Raw genomic sequence first — 23,742 nt, forward strand, 5'->3', positions numbered from 1 at the left:
CCGCCTGGTCCGGGTGCTTGGCGACTTGATCCACCCGGATCAGTCGGGTTTTATCCCGCACCGTAACACTGCACTAAATCTTAGACGCCTCCATGGAGTGATTGCTAGGACGGGCACGATGCGAGAGCCGGCTATTGTGGCGTCCCTCGATGCCACGATGGCCTTTGACACGGTGGAGTGGGCATACCTGTGGGCTGTGCTAGCCAAGTTCGGCTTCGGGCCTGGATTTGTGGGATGGGTGAGGCTGCTCTATGAGGGGCCTCTTGCAAGCGTCGTGGTGAACGGGCGGGCGTCGGCACCGTTCGAGCTCGGGAGATGCACCCGGCAGGGTTGTCCCCTGTCGCCGTTGCTGTTCGCCCTTGCTCTTGAGCCGTTGGCGGCGTGGATACGGTGGCACCCGGATATACGTGGGATTCGTTGGTCGCCTGACCACGAAGACCGTATTTCACTCTACGCCGACGATATTCTGCTATACCTTGCCTCGCCCAAGAAATCTCTGATAGTGGTTTGTGACGTCTTGACATCTTTCGGTAGAAACTCGGGCCTAGTCATTAATTGGGGGAAGTCATACTTGTATGTACTGTGTGGGGATGTCCCGCCTGTCCCGCGCAACTGCTCGATCCAGATAGCCCAGCAGGGCTTTTTGTATTTGGGGATCTATATTTCCACCGACCCCATTTTGCGCTACGAGAAGAACTTGCTCCCTCCCTTGGCGCGTCTGCGGCGGGACGTGGCGGGCTGGCGGCGATTGCCGCTTTCCCTCCTTGGCCGTGCCGCACTGTTCAAAATGATGTCCCTTCCCCGTTTCCTCTATGCTCTGCAGAATACCCTTGACCTGGTCCCGGCCAGCTATTTCCGTGAGGTCGAGAGCCACCAGCGCGCGCTCTTGTGGGACGGGCGTCCGCGTATAGCGATCGTTAAGTTGACGCTTCCGTGGTACGACGGTGGTATCGCGCTTCCAGACATTCGACGTTACTACTGGGCCACCCAGTTGAGCGCGATTAACCATGGTGTATATGGTCCGGCGCTGAGCCCCGGCTTCGCCATGGACCGATGGTTGCTCCGTGGGGGTAATTACCACAGAGCTTTGTACTCGAAGTCGTCGGACTTCACCCTTACAGGGCCCACCAGAGTGGCCGTTCATGTATGGAAGGTGGCGACGGACTCGCTGGGCTGGAAGGGTAAGCTTACCCTTGCCACCCCTCTGTTTGACTCCGACATTCTGGGGAAGCTTTGGCATACAAAAGGGTTCGAGAAATGGGACCTGATCGGCATATCTAGGGTTGGAGACCTTTTGGTTAAGGGTAGGATAAAGTCCTTCGAGGAGTTGCAGAAGGAATACGAGCTGGGGAGCACGGAGTTCTTCCGATATGCTCAAGTGCGCCACGCCTTGCGGTCAGTCCTTGTAGAAGGGGAGAAGGTGCCCGAGTCCTCTCCGTTGGAGGACCGGATCCTGGATGGCCATATGCCAGAGAGCACGATTTCGCTCATTTATAAGAAACTTATTAATGTTCGGGCGGATCTTCTTCTAGGGTTGCGGGATCAATGGACCAGGGATGGCCTTGAACTGGATGATGAGGATTGGCAGTATGCAGTTTCTTCTCCCAAAGAGGTCGCTATCCCCGCGCGCCTGCGGCTGGTGCAGCTCAAAATACTCCATAGGGTCTATGAGACGGGGCCCAGGTTGGTCCACATGGGTTTCTCTGAGGGCGGCTTATGTAAGAGAGGCTGTGGTATGGTGGGTACCTTCCTACATATTATTTGGGAATGCGGTGCGATTATGGAGTTTTGGAGGCGAGTCCACGAGGTGATGGGGAGGTGACGGGAATTGTCATGCAGCCTGAGGCGCGATGTTGTCTCCTGAATGTCTGGAGTCCTACTGACCACAACGCGGCACAGACTCAGTGGGTGACCCTAGGGAACATGGTAGCCAAGCGCGATATTGCTCGGCTGTGGGGCTCCAATAGGCCTCCTACATTGACAGCGTGGATGGAAAACATGGACTGGAGCATGTTCAGGGAGAAGACAGCGTATTGTGCTCGAGGGCGCCCTCGGAAATGGCACTCTGTATGGGGGCCATGGAACCAGTACAGAGGGGACATATGCCTGCCCCCAGACCCGGACCCGCCTGAGGAGCAGCTTTCCCCTTAGCTTTCTTTCCGGCTTTGAATTTCTTGCTGATGTGTTTGTTTTCTTGAGTCTCTGCCTTTCCCTCCTTTCCCTTACTATAGACCTGTGTCTGTTGGACGGAATGGGGCTCGTCCCCCCTGATGGGAACCTCTTTTGGTGCTTATGTGTACTTATCGCCTTGATTGTGTTTAGGGTTGGATTTATGTTTATTCAAAACAGAACCTTTGACTCTCCTGTCAGTAAAATGTGGACGCAAGCATGTGTTAAAATAAAGGTTTTCAAAAAAACAAAAACAAAAAAACAAGCATTGGCATAGCCAATAGGTCTCGCCTTTGGGACCTTATAAGTGTTTAGCCATGCAACAGTTGCATAACTAAATACTTATAAGGTCCCAAAAGCGAGACCTATTGGCTATGCAAAGCGGCCGCGACAGTGAAAGTGATCGCGGTAAAGCGCGTTGCGCGCGCCCCCACACATGCACTGTAGCTCTAGGCTGGCCTGGTAGCACTTTTTGGAGCCCTCTCAATAAGTCTCACCAGACCAGCGCATGCGCTGGGTCAGGCGAGACCTAAAAAAGGATACCCATAACCGCTTAGTATGTGTGACCGCTTTCTCACCCATATCTAACAAAGTTTAGAAATGTATCCTTAAACACTGGCCAACATTAAATGCTGGTGACTTCAATCTGGAACACCCCCTTTTTGCATTTCGCAAAAATAGGAACATTAAAAACCATTCGGTCAGGGTTTGTCTCCCGCTGAAGAAAACAACACAGACACTCAATCTCTGGGACCTTCCCCCACTAATTGGCCACTCTAAATGTGGTAATTGTGTTGTATGCCAGTTCCCTATTGAAAGCAAAGAATTTGTGTTTGATGCCATCAGAATTTCTCTGGAACAGTTTTCTAATTCTAACACTTCCAATGTGATTTATGCCATTGTTTTGTCACTGTAAACTGATCTACATTGGCCAAATGGCTCAAAAAGTATGGATTTGCATCTGTCAACATCGAAGCCGTCCCCAACGCTCCGCTTGTGGACAACTTCCCCTTAAAGGGACATACAGAGGACAATATCTGTTGGCAAGTCATCAGTGTGGTTAAACCACAACCCAGAGGTGCGGAAATCAAGCAAATCCTTAATAAGGAGGAACTTTAATGGATCCTTCGCACCAAGAGACCATACACAGGGCTAAACCGGATGGAGGACTGGACCACTTGCATATAGACGACCCTCATATGAACCTCTAAGAACGTGCCCATCATATTGAATTACCACAACTGGTTCATATATGTAAATACAGCCTCTGCATACTATGTTTTTGCTAATATCACACAGGACGACCATAACTGTGACATAAGCACATGCTCTCTTACAGCAGTTGGTTTGCTGAATCATTGCAATTTTCTCACAGTCCGTATTGCTAGCAATCCCCTAAGTAACATGTTTCATTGATATTGAAAATCGTAGATGACTGTTTGCAGCATTCACTTTTCTATTTATTTTTATCTAACGTGATCTTTTTTCAACTTCTCTATGTTTTATCCAATACATCTTCTGAAACATCTCAATAGCCCCTCCTCCACTACCCCGTTCCAATATGGCCGCACTACTGGACTACTCACTATGCACTTTACACCGACATGCCTTATCTACGTCATCACGTCAGTGTCATCTGACCCCTCTTGCCCTAAGTCGCTTCTCGCACTCGCCATTCCCGTGCCTCGCAGTGCGTGAACACCATCACCAACTAAGGAAGTCACTCACACCGACCAAGGTAAGGATCATCGTGCACGTAGGGCTCGCACTTCTTATAAAGATGGCTAATTGATACCGATACTTTAACGCCCTTGACTTCTCCCAGTAGCGCTTGTTCCTTTGCTTGGAGCGCTGCTTTCCTTATCTGGACCATGGATCATTTCCTTGACTGCAACTGCCTATTCCGGTCAGCATGACCTCGCCCTAGGGGTATGTACTTTAATCACTGTCCTAAATTTGCTTGCATCCGTTTTATCCCCCAGCTCTCTCTAAAATAAAATCTCACTTATCCCCCACAGCGCTGGCACTACTCTCTTGAGCGCCGCTCTTGCCCATAACGCAGATCAATTGCTTGACCGCTACCGCCTATTCTGGTCACCTAGACCGCATCCAGGATGCTCCTTCCATCGCTTATGAGCCATGGCATTCCTCGCCCGCAAACACAGCTTTTTCCTTGAGCACTACTGCCTAATATAGACCAGTGGTTTGTAAACTAATTGTTCTAACCAACCAACAGCACTGTCTGACCACAATACCTCACCTGCTCCTGCGAGAGTCCCATGATCAAGCTGTCTCCACTAATTGTTAGTTACACAATCTGATATTCAGGACTTGCCACTTCAACTTATTTCACTGAACATTCGAATGCTAGTGCATGTGTTTTTCAACTCTCGGCTCATTTTCTAGAATTACCTGAGAATACAATTGTCCAGCAATGCGTATGCCACCTTTTAAGCATGCCTCACATCCAATTCCAATGCTTGCTGAATATTGCTCCATTGTTGCGCAAACTGCAGATTTTTTTGAGCTCACCGAGCATGACTTTAACGTTTCAGAGACTCGTTGAGTAGTAATAACGGATCTTCCTCATGCCTATTCAAATAATGTATTCCCATGTTCCCCCTCCTTCCCTCTCCCCTCTTTCTTCTTTCAGACTTTAACAGGAATCTGTCTCAGGCACCAATAGTCTTGCCCTGAAGATGATCCCAGTATTGTGTTAAAGGGATCGAAACGTCGACTTCTCACACTCTGACACAACCTTATAACCATCATAACTATGTGCTAGGGTGTCACAATTTATTTTTGTTGGCCTAACTAGTGAATTGTGTTTTTGGCCATGCTACTCCAAATGCCTGAGTACTCTTTTTCTAATGTTGTATATGTTCCCACTTGTATGTTGTTTCTGACATTAAACAATCATGTCCAGTTGTACAGATAAATATAGACATCATTGTATCTCTATATACATTTTCTCAAATTGTTTCCTTGTTAGGGACAGTTGTTCCTGTAAAATAATTGTTTACGCAATCAGCACTTCTCAGCGTGCCTTTACTGCTCATCGTGCCTTGTTTACAAAATCAGTCCTGAGCAGTCTGCCTTGTTTATACAATCAGTCCTGCTCGTCTGCCTTGTTTACACAGTCATGCTCAATCTGCCTTGTTGACGCAATCAGTACTGCTCAGTCTGCCTTGTTTACACAATCAGTCCTGCCCAGTCTGCCTTATTTACACAATCAGTACTGTGAAGTCTGCCTTATTTACACAATCAGTACTGTGAAGTCTTCCTTGTCTACACAATCAGTCCTGCTCAATATGCCCTGTTTACGCAATCAGTTCTGCTCAATCACCTCAAATTTACATAATCAATACTGTTCAATCTGCCCTGTTTACACAATCAGTACTACTAAGCATGCCTTGTTTATACAATCAATCCTGAGCAGTCTGCCTTGTTTACACAATCAGTACTGCTCAATCTGCCTTGTTTACACAATCAATACCCGGCGTGCCTCATTTACACAATCAGTACTGCTCAAGCTGCCTTGTTTACGCAATTTGTCCTACTCAGTCTGCATTGTTTACACAATCAATACTGCTACGTCTGCTCTGTTTACACAATCAGCACTACTCATCCAGCCTTGTTTATTCACAGTACTGAGCAGTCTGCCTTGTTTACACAATCAGTACTGCTCAGTCTGCCTTGTTCAAACAATCAGCACTTATTAGTCTGCCTTGTTTACACAATCAGTCCTGCTCAATAAGCCCTGTTTACGCAGTCAGTCCTGCTCAATCTGCTCAAATTTACATAATACTGCTCAGTCTGCCTTGTTTACACAATCAGCACTACTCAGCGTGTCTTGTTTACACAATCAGCACTACTCAGCGTGTCTTGTTTACACAATCAGTACTGTCCAGTCTGCCTTGTTTACACAATCATCACTACTCAGCATGCCTCATCTACACAATCAGTCCTGCTCAATCTGCTCAAATTTACATAATCAATACTGCTCAGTTTGCCCTGTTTACACAATCAGTACTGCTCAGTCTGCCTTGTTTACAATCAGCACTACTCAGCATGCCTCATCTACACAATCAGTCCTGCTCAATCTGCTCAAATTTATATAATCAATACTGCTCAGTTTGCCCTGTTTACACAATCAGTACTGCTCAGTCTGCCTTGTTTACACAATCATCACTACTCAGCATGCCTCATCTACACAATCAGTACTGCTCAGTCTGCCTTGTTTACAGAATCAGTACTGTCCAGTCTGCCTTGTTTACGCAATCAGTACTGCTCAGTCTGCCTTGTTTACACAATCATCGCTACTCAGCATGCCTCATCTACACAATCAGTCCTGCTGAATCTGCTCAAATTTACATAATCAATACTGCTCAGTTTGCCCTGTTTACACAATCAGTACTGCTCAGTCTGCCTTGTTTACACAATCAGCACTACTCAGCGTGTCTTTTTACACAATCAGTACTGTCCAGTCTGCCTTGTTTACGCAATCAGTACTGCTCAGTCTGCCTTGTTTACACAATCATCACTACTCAGCATGCCTCATCTACACAATCAGTACTGCTCAGTCTGCCTTGTTTACACAATCAGTACTGCTCAGTCTGCCTTGTTTACACAATCAGCACTAATCAGTCTGCCTTGTTTACACAATCAGTCCTGCTCAGCGTGCCTGGTTTACACAATCAGTACTGCTCAGTTTGCCTTTTAAACATACGTTGCAGCTGCCAACTCAGTCTGCAGCTGCAAATACACCTACGGAGGTGTATAAATGTGTGCCTACCTTGTGCTTGGCACCACAGATAGCCTCCAGATCATGAATCAATGTGTTCTTCCGCTGGTGCAGTGCCTTTTCTAGGTCTTCGAAAGTGCCGCTGATCTCGGAGATGGCATCATTCTTACGGTCAATCAGCTGCTTACTGATCTCAGTGACCAGAGCTATGGAGCACGTCAGCTGCGGGAGCCTGCGGAGAGAAGCAAGAAATGAATCTACCCGCAGTACGGAGGAGAACAGAAATGTGATGGGTGGGATGCTTGTATTCATGTCAGCCTACAGCTGATCTCTTTCTAAAAAGGGAACAGTGGGCAAACAACAGTGGCCAAGATCAATGTAAGCATTTCTTCAATCAGCTTTGTTTTTGCAAATTTGTGCAGCAGAACGAGATGTGCAGCTTGCCCATAGCTCAAGACAGGTGTGGGGCACAGCAGAAGAGAAGTTTTTTACAGTCAGAGCAAGAAGGTGGGGGTACAAATGTTCAGCGACTGGGTGTAAATTCGTGGCTGATAAATTGTTGCTGCTACCTTAGTGGAGCATCTTACCAGAGGCCTCCTGTGTCTGAGTACAAAAGAGAACTGCAATCTGAATGCAGACCGTAAAAAAGTGCAGAGAGTTTGCATCTACTAAGGCAAAGTGTGACTGTGGGGGTGGGGGAGTGTGGCCAACAACAGGGCGTTGTCCGCCTGTGAGCAGCTGTTTAATGGCCAGGCCCTGCGGCCAAGCCACCACCACCCACACCTGAAGGGTGTGCGTGGCAGGGGCTTGGCCTCTTGCTGGGGATATATGTTCAGGCCACGGGACAGGCCCTGTGGCCAAAGCAACGCCAAGCAAGGCTGAAGGACATGCGCGGTGGGTCACTGGCTGCCCACGAGGGGTTGCGTACAGGACCTAGACAGAAGGCAGGCCCTGTATCCAAAGCTTTCTAACGCTTGGTCAAAATCTATGCTCAGCGACAGAGTTTGGGGGACTATGATAAAAAAAAACTCCAAAAATTAACTGAAAGAAACTAAAGGTCACAGTGACAGATATGGTAATATGTTACTGCTTTTGGAAAAAAGGATAGCAAATCACAGGAAAAAAACTGTTAAAGTGACGCTATAGTTTGGTATAGTAATGGCATTTTACTTCAGGTTTAAAAAACTAGTAATTCACTGAAAAAGCAAAGGTTAAGTGACATAATATAATTATATAAAAACTATCACTTAAACCCTCCACCCAAAAAAAACCACTGAAATTCACTAATTATAGTTTACAAAGTGAACTAGAACTTGCACCCCTGCATGCACTGCTTATGACCTCACAGGTTACACCCACGCACCCACAACATCAAAACATTTGCGTGACAATGAATAATAAAAGATTGTTTGGTGCTGCTCATTATTATTGCTTCGTTAAGGGGGCCCGAGTTATAGCTACTTCAGTTAACTAGAACTGGTAAATTTCAGCATTGTTTCAGTTTAACACATAATGTTGCAACTGGCATAGTTACTTAACAATAAAGCCACTTTAACCTTTGATTTTTCCAGTGAATAGAGAGAGAGAGATAGAGATAGATAAACAGTTAGGGAATTGTTTTCCCAGCTGGCTAATTTTTGATGCTTTTGATTCATACCTATTTATGATAATCATTTACTTAATATTTATCTGCAAATCTCCAATTGTCAGTCGGCCTGGCATTTAAATGTTTTATATTTGCTTAACTTTCTGGATATTAACTTCTTTATCTCTTCTCTGTATTGTTTTAGGCTGTTGGCTCCAGATACCCCTTTTTTAGTTTAAGCCTGAAGCCCGGCAAATGCTACCAAAGGGAGGGTCCTGAGATACCGAAGGGAACCTTTGGCTATACTTGGGTATTGTGGAAGAGCATGAAGCCTTAATTGTACTAGCGTCTTTGTCATATTCAGGAAATAAGGAAGAAAAGGACACAGACGGGGAGATTCAGTGAGTAACAAGAGCTTGGAGCAGGTTTCAAGATTCAGAGAGTAACAAAGGCTGGGAATATGTTTTAAGATTCAGAGAGTAACAAAGGCTAGGAGCAGGTTTCAAGATTCAGAGAGTTACAAAGAACTGGGCACAGGCTGCAGGGTTCGGAGACTATTAAACATTGGGCATGAGCTGCACAAGTCTAAGAGTAATAAAGACTAGTGGAAAAGCACGAGCTTCAGAGAACCATAAAGACGGTCACATGCCTTGAGATTGACACATTAACAAGACTGAGCCCAGGCTGCAAAACAACTGTGTAAAGCCTGCGATATTCAGAGAGTAACAAAGTGTGTGCGCAAGGCATGAGATTCAGAGAGTGACAAAGACTGGGTGCAGGCTTAAAGATTTGGAAAGTGACAAAGACTAGGCAAAGGTGGCACAACTCAGTAACAGAGACTGGGCACAGACCAAAAGAATCAAGGAGCAACAAAGACTGAGCCAAGGCTGCAAGATTCAGTGAGCAACACAGACTGAGCCCAGGCTGCAAGCTTCAGTGAGCAACAAAGACTGAGCCCAGGCTGCAAGATTCAGAGTGTAACAAAGACTAAGCCAAGGCTGCAAGATTCAGAGAGCAACAAAGATTGAGCCCATGCTGCAAGCTTCAGTGAGCAACAAAGACTGAGCCCAGGCTGCAAGATTCAGGAGTAACAAATATTGAGCCCAGGCTGGAAGATTCAGAGTGTAACAAAGACTGATCCCAGGCAGCAAGATTCAGAGAGTAACAAAGACTGAGCCCAGGCTGCAAGATTTAGAAAGTAACAAAGATTGAGCCCAGGCTGCAAGATTCAGTAAGCAACAAAGAGTGAGCCCAGGCTGCAGGATTCAGAGTAGCAAACAGGAACAGGCTGCACAAGTTCGAGAGTAACAAAGATTGTGCAAAGGCTTGAGATTCAGAGAGCAACAGAGACTGGGCACAGGCCATGAGAATAAAACTGAGCCCAGGCTACAAGATTCAGAGAACAACAAAGACTGAGCCCAGGCTGCAAGATTCAGAGAGTAACAAAGACTGAGCCCCGGCTGCAAGATTCAGTGAGTAACAAAGACTGAGCCTCGGCTGCAAGATTTAGAGAGTAACAAAGAGTGAGCCCAGGCTGCAGGATTCAGAGTAGCAAACAGGGACAGGCTGCACAAGTTTGAGAGTAATAAAGATTGTGCAAAGGCTTGAGATTCAGAGAGCAACAAAGACTGGGCACAGGCCATGAGAATAAAACTGAGCCCAGGCTACAAGATTCAGAGAACAACAAAGACTGAGCCCAGGCTGCAAGATTCAGAGAGTAACTAAGATTGAGCCCAGGCTGCAAGATTCAGTGAGCAACAAAGACTGAGCCCAGGCTGCAAGATTCAGAGAGTAACAAAGACTAAGCCAAGGCTGCAAGATTCAGAGAGCAACACAGATTGAGCCTAGGCTGCAAGCTTCAGAGAGCAACACAAATTGAGCCCAGGCTGCAAGATTCAGAGAGTAACAAAGATTGAGTCCAGGCTGGAAGATTCAGAGTGTAACAAAGACTGATCCCAGGCAGCAAGATTCAGAGAGTAACAAAGACTGAGCCTAGGCTGCAAGATTCAGAGAGTAACAAAGACTGAGCCCAGGCTGCAAGATCCAGAGAGTAACAAAGACTGAGCCCAGGCTACAAGATTTAGAGAGTAACAAAGACTGAGCCCAGGCTGCAGGATTTAGAGAGTAACAAAGACGACTGAGCCCAGGCTGCAGGATTCAGAGAGTAACAAAGACTGAGCCCTGGCTGCAGGATTCAGAGAGTAACAAAGACTGAGCCCTGGCTGCAGGATTCAGAGAGTAACAAAGACTGAGCCCAGGCTGCAAGATTCAGAGAGTAACAGACTAAGCCCAGGCTGCAAGATTCAGAGAGCAACAAAGATTGAGCCCAGGCTGCAAGCTTCAGTGAGCAACAAAGAGTGAGCCCAGGCTGCAGGATTCAGAGTAGCAAACAGGGACAGGCTGCACAAGTCTGAGAGCAACAAAGACTGGGCACAGGCCAGGAGAATAAAACGGAGCCCAGGCTACAAGATTCAGAGAATAACAAAGACGGAGCCCAGGCTGTAAGACTCAGAGAGTAACAAAGACCGAGCCCAGGCTGCAAGATTCAGAGAGTAACAAAGACTGAGCCCAGGCTGCAAGATTCAGAGAGTAACAAAGACTGAGCCCAGCCTACAAGATTTAGAGAGTAACAAAGACTGAGCCATGGCTGCAAGATTCAGAGAGTAACAAAGACTGAGCGTAGGCTGCAGGATTCAGAGAGTAACAAAGACTGAGCCCAGGCTGCAGCATTCGGAGAGGAACTAAGACAGAGCCCAGGCTGCAGGATTCAGAGTAGCAAACAGGGACAGGCTGCACAAGTCTGAGAGTAACAAAGACTGTGCAAAGGCTTGAGATTCAGAGAGCAACAAAGACTGGGCACAGGCCATGAGAATAAAACTGAGCCCAGGCTACAAGATTCAGAGAACAACAAAGACTGAGCCCAGGCTGCAAGATTCAGAGAGTAACAAAGACTGAGCCCAGGCTGCAATATTCAGAGAGTAACAAAGACTGAGCCCAGGCTGCAAGATTCAGAGAGTAACAAAGACTGAGCACAGGCTGCAAGATTCAGAGAGTAACAAAGACTGAGCCCAGCCTACAAGATTTAGAGAGTAACAAAGACTGAGCCCAGGCTGCAGGATTCAGAGAGTAACAAAGACTGAGCCCAGGCTGCAGGATTCAGAGAGTAACAAAGACTGAGCCCAGGCTGCAGGATTTAGAGAGTAACAAAGACTGAGCCCTGGCTGCAGGATTCAGAGAGTAACAAAGACTGAGCCCAGGCTGCAAGATTCAGAGAGTAACAAAGACTGAGCCCAGGCTGCAGGATTCAGAGAGTAACTAAGATTGAGCCCAGGCTGCATGATTCAGAGTAGCAAACAGGGACAGGCTGCACAAGTCTGAGAGTAACCAAGACTGTGCAAAGGCTTGAGTTTCAGAGAGCAACAAACATTGGGCACAGGTGGCTATGAGAATAAAACTGAGCCCAGGCTACAAGATGCAGAGAGTAACAAACAATGGGCACAGGCTGCATCAGTCTGAGAATAACAAAGTCTGGGTGCACATTTAAAGATGCAGACAGTAACAAAGATTGGTCATAGGCTGCACAATTCAGAGAGTAACAAAGACGGGGCACAGGTTTGCACAGGCTGTGAGATTGGTCATAGGCTGCACAGGCTGTGAGATTCCGAGAGTAACAAAGACGGGGCACAGGTTTAAAGAGTCGCAGAGTAACAAAGTTAGGGCACAGGGTGTGAGATTCAGAGAGTAACAGACAGGGCACAGGTTTAAAGATTCCAAGAGGAACACAGTTGGGGCACAGGGTGTGAGATTCAGAGGGTAATAAGCACTGTACGCAGGCTGTCTGACTGAGTAACAAAGACTAGGCAGAGTCTGCACAGTTCAGAGGTAACAAATACTAGACAGGCTGCGCGAGACAAGGAAGGGGCAGAGTTTGGGAGAATCAGACATAAGATGTGAGGAATAGCGCCTACGAAAAAAGACAGTCGAGGAGCAAAGGTTCTGTGACAGACAGCGAAGGGAGGAGCAGAGGCCGTGAGATGCAGACATCAGAGAAAGAGGTGCAGAGGCTGTGAGATACAGACATCAGAGAAAGAGGTGCAGAGGCTGTAAGATACAGACATCATTGAAAGAGGAGCAGAGGCTGTGAGATGCAGACATCAGAGAAAGAGGAGCAGAGGCTGTGAGATGCAGACATCAGAGAAAGAGGAGCAGAGGCCGTGAGAGGCAGAAATCAGAGAAAGAGGAGCAGAGGCCGTGAGAGGCAGAAATCAGAGAAAGAGGAGCCAAGACTGTGAGATGCAGACATCAGAGAAAGAGGTGCAGAGGCCGTGAGATACAGACATCAGAGAAAGAGGAGCAGAGGCCGTGAGAGGCAGACATCAGAGAAAGAGGAGCAGAGGCTGTGAGATGCAGACATCAGAGAAAGAGGTGCAGAGGCCGTGAGATACAGACATCAGAGAAAAAGGAGCAGAGGCAGACATCAGAGAAAGAGGTGTAAAGGCTGTGAGATACAGACATCAGAGAAAGAGGAGCAGAGGCCATGAGAGGCAGACATCAGAGAAAGAGGAGCAGAGGCTGTGAGATGCAGACATCAGAGAAAGAGGTGCAGAGGCCGTGAGATACAGACATCAGAGAAAGAGGAGCAGAGGCTGTGAGAGGCAGACATCAGAGAAAGAGGAGCAGAGGCCGTGAGAGGCAGACATCAGAGAAAGAGTTAAAGAGGTGCAGAGGCCGTGAGAGGCAGACATCAGAGAAAGGTGCAGAGGCCATGAGATGCAGACAGAGAAAGAGGTGCAGAGGCTGTGAGATACAGACATCAGTGAAAGAGGTGCAGAGGCTGTGAGATACAGACATCAGAGAAAGAGGAGCAGAGGCTGTGAGAGGCATACATCAGAGAAAGAGGAGCAGAGGCCGTGAGATACAGACATCAGAGAAAGAGGGGCAGACATCAGAGAAAGAGGTGCAGAGGCCGTGAGAGGCAGACATCAGAGAAAGAGGAGCAGAGGCTGTGAGATGCAGACATCAGAGAAAGAGGAGCAGAGGCTGTGAGATGCAGACATCAGAGAAAGAGGTGCAGAGGCCGTGAGATACAGACATCAGAGAAAGAGGAGCAGAGGCCGTGAGATACAGACATCAGAGAAAGAGGAGCAGAGGCCGTGAGAGGCAGACATCAGAGAAAGAGGAGCCAAGACTGTGAGATGCAGACATCAGAGAAAGAGGTGCAGAGGCCGTGAGAGGCAGACATCAGAGAAAGGTGCAGAGGCCATGAGATGCAGACAGAGAAAGAGGTGCAGAGGCTGTGAGATACAGACATCAGAGAAAGAGGAGCAGAGGCTGTGAGAGGCAGACATCAGAGAAAGAGGAGCAGAGGCCGTGAGATACAGACATCAGAGAAAGAGGGGCAGACATCAGAGAAAGAGTTAAAGAGGTGCAGAGGCCGTGAGATACAGAAATCAGAGAAAGAGGTGCAGAGGCTGTGATATACAGACATCAGTGAAAGAGGTGCAGAGGCTGTGAGAGGCAGACATCAGAGAAAGAGGTGCAGAGGCTGTGAGAGGCAGACATCAGAGAAAGAGGTGCAGAGGCTGTGAGAGGCAGACATCAGAGAAAGAGGAGCAGAGGCTGTGAGATGCAGACATCAGAGTAAGAGGAGCAGAGGCCGTGAGAGGCAGAAATCAGAGAAAGAGGAGCCAAGACTGTGAGATGCAGACATCAGAGAAAGAGGTGCAGAGGCCGTGAGAGGCAGACATCAGAGAAAGAGGAGCAGAGGCTGTGAGATGCAGACATCAGAAAAAGAGGAGCAGAGGCTGTGAGATGCAGACATCAGAGAAAGAGGTGCAGAGGCCGTGAGATACAGACATCAGAGAAAGAGGAGCAGAGGCCGTGAGAGGCAGACATCAGAGAAAGAGGAGCAGAGGCTGTGAGATGCAGACATCAGAGAAAGAGGAGCAGAGGCCGTGAGAGGCAGAAATCAGAGAAAGAGGAGCAGAGGCCGTGAGAGGCAGAAATCAGAGAAAGAGGAGCCAAGACTGTGAGATGCAGACATCAGAGAAAGAGGTGCAGAGGCCGTGAGATACAGACATCAGAGAAAGAGGAGCAGAGGCCGTGAGAGGCAGACATCAGAGAAAGAGGAGCAGAGGCTGTGAGATGCAGACATCAGAGAAAGAGGTGCAGAGGCCGTGAGATACAGACATCAGAGAAAGAGGAGCAGAGGCCGTGAGAGGCAGACATCAGAGAAAGAGTTAAAGAGGTGCAGAGGCCGTGAGAGGCAGACATCAGAGAAAGGTGCAGAGTCCATGAGATGCAGACAGAGAAAGAGGTGCAGAGGCTGTGAGATACAGACATCAGAGAAAGAGGAGCAGAGGCCGTGAGAGGCAGACATCAGAGAAAGAGGGGCAGACATCAGAGAAAGAGTTAAAGAGGTGCAGAGGCCGTGAGAGGCAGACATCAGAGAAAGAGGAGCAGAGGCTGTGAGATGCAGACATCAGAGAAAGAGGTGCAGAGGCCGTGAGATACAGAAATCAGAGAAAGAGGAGCAGAGGCCGTGAGAGGCTGACATCAGAGGAAGAGGAGCAGAGGCCGTGAGAGGCAGACATCAGAGAAAGAGGAGCAGAGGCCGTGAGAGGCAGACATCAGAGAAAGAGGTGCAGAGGCTGTAAGATACAGACATCAGAGAAAGAGGAGCAGAGGCTGTGAGATGCAGATATCACAGAAAGAGGTGCAAAGGTCATGAGATACAGACATCAGAGAAAGAGGTGTAAAGGCTGTGAGATACAGACATCAGAGAAAGAGGAGCAGAGGCCGTGAGAGGCAGACATCAGAGAAAGAGTTAAAGAGGTGCAGAGGCCGTGAGAGGCAGACATCAGAGAAAGGTGCAGAGGCCATGAGATGCAGACAGAGAAAGAGGTGCAGAGGCTGTGAGATACAGACATCAGAGAAAGAGGAGCAGAGGCTGTGAGAGGCAGACATCAGAGAAAGAGGAGCAGAGGCCGTGAGAGGCAGACATCAGAGAAAGAGGGGCAGACATCAGAGAAAGAGTTAAAGAGGTGCAGAGGCCGTGAGAGGCAGACATCAGAGAAAGAGGAGCAGAGGCTGTGAGATGCAGACATCAGAGAAAGAGGTGCAGAGGCCGTGAGATACAGAAATCAGAGAAAGAGGAGCAGAGGCCGTGAGAGGCAGACATCAGAGGAAGAGGAGCAGAGGCCGTGAGAGGCAGACATCAGAGAAAGAGGAGCAGAGGCCGTGAGAGGCAGACATCAGAGAAAGAGGAGCAGAGGCTGTGAGATGCAGATATCACAGAAAGAGGTGCAAAGGTCATGAGATACAGACATCAGAGAAAGAGGTGCAGAGGCCGTGAGATACAGACATCAGAGAAAGAGGAGCAGAGGCAGTGAGATACAGACATCAGAGAAAGAGGAGCAGAGGCCGTGAGAGGCAGACATCAGAGAAAGAGGAGCCAAGACTGTGAGATGCAGACATCAGAGAAAGAGGTGCAGAGGCCGTGAGATACAGACATCAGAGAAAGAGGAGCAGAGGCCGTGAGAGGCAGACATCAGAGAAAGAGGAGCAGAGGCCGTGAGAGGCAGACATCAGAGAAAGAGGAGCAGAGGCTGTGAGATGCAGACATCAGAGAAAGAGGTGCAGAGGCAGACATCAGAGAAAGAGGTGTAAAGGCTGTGAGATACAGACATCAGAGAAAGAGGAGCAGAGGCCGTGAGAGGCAGACATCAGAGAAAGAGTTAAAGAGGTGCAGAGGCCGTGAGAGGCAGACATCAGAGAAAGGTGCAGAGGCCATGAGATGCAGACAGAGAAAGAGGTGCAGAGGCTGTGAGATACAGACATCAGAGAAAGAGGAGCAGAGGCTGTGAGAGGCAGACATCAGAGAAAGAGGAGCAGAGGCCGTGAGATACAGACATCAGAGAAAGAGGGGCAGACATCAGAGAAAGAGTTAAAGAGGTGCAGAGGCCGTGAGAGGCAGACATCAGAGAAAGAGGTGCAGAGGCTGTGAGAGGCAGACATCAGAGAAAGAGTTAAAGAGGTGCAGAGGCCGTGAGAGGCAGACATCAGAGAAAGAGGAGCAGAGGCCGTGAGAGGCAGACATCAGAGAAAGAGGAGCAGAGGCCGTGAGAGGCAGACATCAAAGAAAGAGGAGCAGAGGCTGTGAGATGCAGACATCAGAGAAAGAGGTGCAGAGGCTGTGAGATGCAGACATCAGAGAAAGAGGTGCAGAGGCCGTGAGATACAGACATCAAAGAAAGAGGAGCAGAGGCCGTGAGAGGCAGACATCAGAGAAAGGTGCAGAGGCCATGAGATGCAGACAGAGAAAGAGGTGCAGAGGCTGTGAGATACAGACATCAGAGAAAGAGGAGCAGAGGCTGTGAGATGCAGACATCAGAGAAAGAGGTGCAGAGGCTGTGAGAGGCAGACATGAGAGAAAGAGGTGCAGACACTGAGATGCAGACATCAGAGAAAGAGGTGCAGAGGCTGTGAGATGTAGGGGTCACTGTCAGAGGATCAGAGATCAAACAGCACCACAGGGGGGCAGCAGCTGTCAAATTCAGGGCGCAATATGAGGAGAAGAGGCTGTGAGATTCAGGGGTCGTTGTCAGGTGATGAGAGCTCGTACCAGAGAGAAGGGGGGCAACAGCTGTAATGTTCAGGGAGCACAGTGAGAGCACAGAGAGGGGCAGAGGCTGAGAGATTTAGGGGTCACTGTCAGGGGATGTGAGGTCATACAAGAGAGAAGGGGGCAGCAGCTGTAATATTCAGGGGGCTCCGTGAAGAGCAGGGGCTGTGAGCAGAGTCGTCTTCGGATTTTTGAGGCTCTGGGCAAGGCGTATTTTTGGGACCATGCTCATAACAACTTTGAATTTTCGTACCCACTTTGTTGGAAAAGGACCCCACAAATCCTTAAGATGACACTGGACAAAGAGACAGAGGTAGGAGAAGAGAAGAAAGGTTCAGATATGGAAATGGACATAACGTGTATTTGTCCAGCACACGTTCGCCCAAGGGCATCTTGGCACTGAATAGCATGTATATTATTACCCAACTCAATGGTACTCGTTTTATCGACCTCAGAAGGATGAAAGGCTAATTTGAACCTGTGCCCATGAGGTCGAACACAGGCCCTTACAGTGGACGCATTAGCCCACTAAGCCAGGAGACCTGGAGAGAGATCAGGTTTCCTTTCTCAGGGGGCCTCTTGACATGGGCGATTTCCCACTCTGCGCATGCCTTAAAACGCCTCTGGCTGTGAGATTCCGACAGAGGTGGAGACTACGGGCTGTAAGACAGAGGGCACTGCATGCCACCAGAGGGGGGCACCACGGCGGGTGGGCCGGTCCAGAGCCTATAGTAAAGATGGATGAATGCGTTAATGTTCTGCTGGGCTCCTCCAGGCGGACCCTGCTGTCCCTCCTGCCCGTGATGCTCTGCGCCTCGGCTCTGGATGGTGCCAGACCTGCCCGCCCGGGCATCTCACCAGGTGAGACTCACGTGCGCTGTGGGCGCGTGGCCGCCCCCGCAGGAGGCTCGCAGACAGCACCCCCGGCCCCCACCCCCTCTGCAGTCACAGAGCCTCCATGTGATGCCCCCTCCCATGCGGCGCCAACGCTGCCCGGTTATTTTTAGGATGAAGATGCTGTTGCTGTTGCTGCTGCAGCAGACCGGTTGTCATGGTAACCGCTGAAGATTTATGTGCCACATTTTGACCAATCAGGAGCCTGTCCTCCCTTAGCAGAGTGTCCCGGAGATTTGAGATTTTCATCTCTATAAAATACTGCCCACCAGGGACGGCGTCGAGTGATGCCACCTCGGTGCACAGTGCGGGCACTGGGCCGAGTGCGCTCGGAGGGGGCCCGATGGCTCTTTTAGGTTTGTGGGCACCCCTGTGAGGGCAAAAGCGATTCAACACATAAACAAGCCAAAATGATTGAATAAGTGAATAGATTAATTTCCTTGTACAGCTAGAAGTGCAACGCAGGTCATCTCTGGGCGCTACCTTTATGGGCAGGGAGTCATACATTGATGTGCGCAGTGAAGGTGCAATTTAAGCCGGCCTCTTCCGGTCCAAGTGTGGAACTGTTCACCACCACCAGCCAGCCAGAACCTTTATTTCCTGAAGCAACAAAACAAATGAAAACGGATGCTCGTCACCTAGTGTCTGCCCTTGGAAGCAACCAACCTGGGCTCTAAACCCGCCTACACCACTGTATGGTACTGTGTGATCTGGGGCAGAGGGCATTGCCTCCCTGGGTACAGTTTGCTTATCAGCAAAGGCAGAGCAGGGTGTCGGACAGGTCGCTCGTATTAGGGACTATATAAACACACGGTATTCGCCAGGATGGTGCCACCCTTTGGGCTGCACTGGTTGACCGACATCGGGTCTGTGCTTTGACATATGAAGCAGGTGTCAGGAGGGAGCGGTTAAGCATGCTCCGTGTCTCAGGCTTTGTGGGCCCTAAGGCACTCTAGGGTAAGGGGTCCCTCGTCACCTGCTTGGGAAGTAAACAACAGTCTTGACTGGGCTGAAAAAGCCATGTGCATGGGTGCCACTGCACCTGTTGCACAATTGAAAGCTACGTCCTGAATGTGCTGCGGAACACACCCTTGCCACTGGGGGGAGGGGTTTTATATTAGGTAGCCTATAATGTTATCAACCACAGAGTCTAATAAGCCATAGAAAGGAGAGGTTTCTGTAGAGCGCACACTCTCAACTGAGTTACTTCAAGCTGCTCTCAGATATGATGACCACTGGAAGGAGGCACAGTGAAGTATTCGCCTAGGATCATACAATTCGGTCAAGCAGGAAGCTGGGATTCTATGTAACAGCGTTATGATTATTACATCGTGCTCACAATTTCTTAACCCTTTAACTGCTGAGGCTTTTTCAACTCCGCGCGGAGCACTTTGTGGCTATTTGGGATATTTCCCGTTTAGACCGCCATACTCTTCTCCCCACATACAGTATCCATGGCAACTTTGCGTCCTTTTGTTCAAACATTCTGGGGATTCTAAATGTACTCGGGGTTATGGATTGAGAAAATAGCAAAAATATGGCTACATTTTGTGTTTGATTTTTTTAGGTAAAAATAGGGAAAAAGTACTCCACAAAAAGGCGTCTGGCTTTTTGTACAAATGGCATGAACACAAGGTTTGCTGAGCCAAAATCACCATCTTCTCAGCTTTCAGGTACCAGCAGGGCTGAATAAAAAAAAAAATGTAACCATAGTGTTGGCATTTTTCATAGCGATAACGCATTTTCCCTATTTCTTGTGCTTTCAACCTACTTCCAGTTTGTGGAGGAAACGGGTGTGTTGATCCCACAAAGCTATATATTTCTGAGAAGTGGACAGCATTTTTAATTTAGCAAGAGTCCTTTTTGCATATCCCTCAAAGTTTTGCCAAATAAATTAAACGTTAAAATAAAAAAATATTGAAAATTAGTAGGACAAAATGCCAATTTGCAATAACATATTAATCTGTAACTTCTTGTCACGATGGCCAATTTACAAAAGCAATGCACCATTACGTCCGCTAGACCCTTCTGGTTACAGTGATATGTAGAGTTTCTATTTTGTCCAAGAACCCAAGGTAGACAGAGCCAACAACTGAACTGCACCTTCCAATGGTTTTTCATTGTGATCCGAGTATGGAGTAATTCATATGGTAAAATACACAGAGTGAAAAACGTATGTATTTCTGAAATGAATGAATGAATGAATGAAATGAACTCCTGATACTGAGATTAGCAGTGGTTATTTGTACATCTCTGAATTCGTGGGTACCCATATTAGAATGTGATTCAGAGGGCATTTTTCCAAATGTATTTTATTTTTATTTTTTTTACACACCGTTTTAAACGTGGTCGGCCTTGCACCAGCGACAGGAAACGGCCCAAAGCAGAACACAGACCCATCACATTTTTTCACTGAAAACGGACCCTTTTTTGCAATGTGAGTAAAGCTGTGGATTTTGGGCCCTTGCTCAGCCGGCACCGAGGAATCCTACCAAACCTGCACATTTTTTTTAAAAACTGGACACTTGTGGGAGGAATACAGGGTGGGGTGACTTGCGTGGCCCTTACCAGGTTTTCTTATGCAGAAACCGTTGCAAATTTCAAACTTTGGCTAAAAACATACTTTTTCGTCACATTTCTGTGAAGAAATATCTGGAATCTGTAGCAGCCACAACTTTCGTACCACCCAGCATTCACCCAAGTCTCCTGAAAAAAATGGTGCCGCACTTGTGAGGGTGAGCCTGGCGCCCGAGAGAGGAAAGGGCCGAAAATGTGATGTGGAGACATCAGCATTTCCTGTCCAAAGAAAGACCTGATTTGGCAATGGGGGAAGCTGCAATATTTGGGCACAGGCTCAGCGGCCACCAAGGGAAAAATACCAAACACGGATATTTCTGGAATTAGCCATCTGGGTGAGTCCAGGTTGGTGTGCCTTGCGTGGATCCCACAACTTTTTCTTAGCCACAAACCTGAAACGTCGCCTAAAAGCACGCATTTTCTTTGTATTTCTGTGACGTAAACTTCCAGAAACCACAGGGAGTCACAACATTCCTACCACCCAGCCTTCCCCACTTGTCCCCCCCAGTGCCCATAAGAGGCATGGATAAACCCAGGGCAAGGGGTGGCAACTGTGCCCCGGCCCAAACATCAGAGCTACCCCTATTGCCGACACACGCCCTAGGCTAGGCCACACAAAGTGGGGTAGTATTTTTCTCAGAACAAGTGGGAAACGCTGGGTGGTAGGAATTTTGTGAGAGAAAAAAAAGTGAAAGTCTTTTAGTATAATTTTAGAACACATCTCACTTTAGTGTATGGGTTAAAATATTTTAAACACATTAAATTAAAAGATAAGTTTGACAAGGTACTTTCTTATTTTTAAACAAATACTGAACATCAAACGCTAGGCCCCCACCTGCCCCACTCACAGCAGATAGCTTTACAGACTATTCAGACTGCCCGCCCCCTCAGGCACTGCACCTAGCTCCACAGACCATGTCACAGATGCACCTTCTCGCCTAGGCACCTGCTCCGGCATGTGCTGCTTCTCACAAAGCCCCATCCCTGGCACACAGTACCTGCTCTTGACTGCATCCAGCTGGTTTTTCAGAGATGCCTTGTGCTGCTCCACCACGTCCTTCAGTGGTACCGTGACGTGTTCCCGGTGCTCCCCCTCGGTGCACTCATGGCACATGGCGGTCTCACAAGAGCCACAGTAAAACTCCATCATCTGCAGAAGGAAGAATGGACAATTGTCAGAGACAGCTCGAGGCGCAGGCTGTCGCCACAGGTTATGACAGCAGCGAGAGCTTCACACCTTCTCTAAAGCAGGGTGCTGCAGGACATCGGCGCCGATAATCGCACTACAAGGTTCTGATTGTGGATCTCTGTCATACTGTTCTAAGGATATGAGGTTATAATTTTGACCTGACCTTTCAAGGATAGAAGTTTGGATTTTCGATTTGACTTTACAGATGGAAGGAATGTGCATTACTTGTCTAGGATCATAGAGGAAGCGCTTGATCCTATTTCGAACTAGATTTGCCTGTCTTCAAATTAGATTTTTGCAACATTGCCCTGATGAAGTCCATGGCTAACAGCCTTTTGGACGAAACACGTGTTGGCTTGGCTTGAAGGCATTTATCTGAAGAAACTGTATTGGAACAAGAGACAAATATCTGAGAAGCTCGAATTAAAAGAAGACTAAAACACAGAACTGATACTTGGACTTTATTTGATGCTTTAAGTTTTGAGCTGTTTTGCTCGGTTTGCCTGTACTGTAATTATACTAGGTGGGCATTGCCCATAAATTACGACGCGAGGTGGTCGTTGTATGGTCAACCTTGGAGCAGTGGCTCTAAGTAGGATATCTACTCCAATTTAAAACTACCACCACTTCCCAGCGCAGATTTTCCCTACCACTGTTCGTTCTGCGGCACATGGCCTTGGTGCTGCGGCACATGGCCTTGGTGCTGCGGCACATAGCCTTGGTGCTGCGGCACATAGCCTTGGTGCTGCGGCACATAGCCTTGGTGCTGCGGCACATAGCCTTGGTGCTGCGACACATGGCCTTGGTGCTGCGACACATGGCCTTGGTGCTGCGACACATGGCCTTGGTGCTGCGACACATGGCCTTGGTGCTGCGACACATGGCCTTGGTGCTGCGACACATGGCCTTGGTGCTGCGACACATGGCCTTGGTGCTGCGACACATGGCCTTGGTGCTGCGATACATGTCCTTAGTGCTGCGATACAAGGCCTTAGTGCTGCGGGCCCAGCACCAAGAGCCACTCCATGACCTCAAAGGCATAAACAAAACTCACCAACCTCAGTGAAATTGCTCACATTTAGTCCACACTTTGTGTTGCTATTGTCATTCATAAATGTTCCAAAAATGTAAGGAACACAAATGGTAGTGAATTCTAAAAAAAAAAAAATATTGAAAAATAATCTGCAAATTAATTCCTAAAATGTTGTTTAAAATTAGACTTTATAGATCTATTCTCCAAACTCAAGTTTTTTTTGGGGGGGGGGGGTGGGGGGGCATAAAAAATACACAAATATGTACATACATAGATGAGCTCGGGGTCAGCGATCTTCATCCATTGATCTGTTAAATTATTAATTGCACTGATTATTACATTTTGATTCACAGCGGCATGTAGTAACGTGTTGGTCCACTTCAGCCATTAGCTGCACTCAATCTGAGTGACTGCTATTTTTTCCTGTGCACATGCCAACATCCACCAACAAATGAATACATTTGAACCTCAGGGGTCATGGGTCAATCTCTCCTTTAATTTACTTTTTTTTATTTTGCCTTTGGAAATTATTTTTGTTGGCTTTGCCAATGGTTGTCTTTGGCAAGAAGCCAGAAGCTTCCCAAGCACTTTACTTGGCCGCTCACGATCCCCAGCGCTTTTTACTAGTACTTTTTTGAGCGTTCAACAATGCTCGTCTTGCTCCATGCACCATGCACTGTTGCACAGTCACAGGGTTGCCTTTCTGCCGCTTGCAGTGTATGGTGCCACATGCACGTACTGCTTTAATGGGAAGCCATCTTCCAATGGTATACCAATTCCTAATCATTGGTTTACTATTCCAAGATGGCTGCCGCATTGCTTAAAAAAAATATCACTCCTTTTGGTAGGCTGAACCAATGATGAACGTATGCCAAAACCATTGTAAGGTGGTAACCAGTGTTCGTCAATAAGAGATAAAAGGGCTGAG

At 48.0% G+C, this 23,742-nt stretch overlaps 1 protein-coding gene across 2 annotated transcripts in view; it reads right to left on the reverse strand.

Moving 5' to 3' along the window:
- The window catches only part of TRIM3 (tripartite motif containing 3), a 306,160-nt gene that overhangs the window by 107,208 nt on the left and 175,210 nt on the right, over nt 1–23,742 (reverse strand). For both annotated transcript variants that reach the window (XM_085623533.1, XM_085623532.1), the window contains exons 4-5: nt 21,591–21,742; nt 6,965–7,145 (exon numbers count right to left, since the gene is read on the reverse strand). In XM_085623533.1, coding sequence (XP_085479659.1) covers nt 6,965–7,145; nt 21,591–21,742 — 333 coding nt within the window. The remainder of the gene's footprint in view (nt 1–6,964; nt 7,146–21,590; nt 21,743–23,742) is intronic.

The sequence above is a fragment of the Triturus cristatus genome, chromosome 8, assembly GCF_964204655.1.
Source record: "Triturus cristatus chromosome 8, aTriCri1.1, whole genome shotgun sequence".
Classification (NCBI taxonomy): Eukaryota; Metazoa; Chordata; class Amphibia; order Caudata; family Salamandridae; genus Triturus; species Triturus cristatus.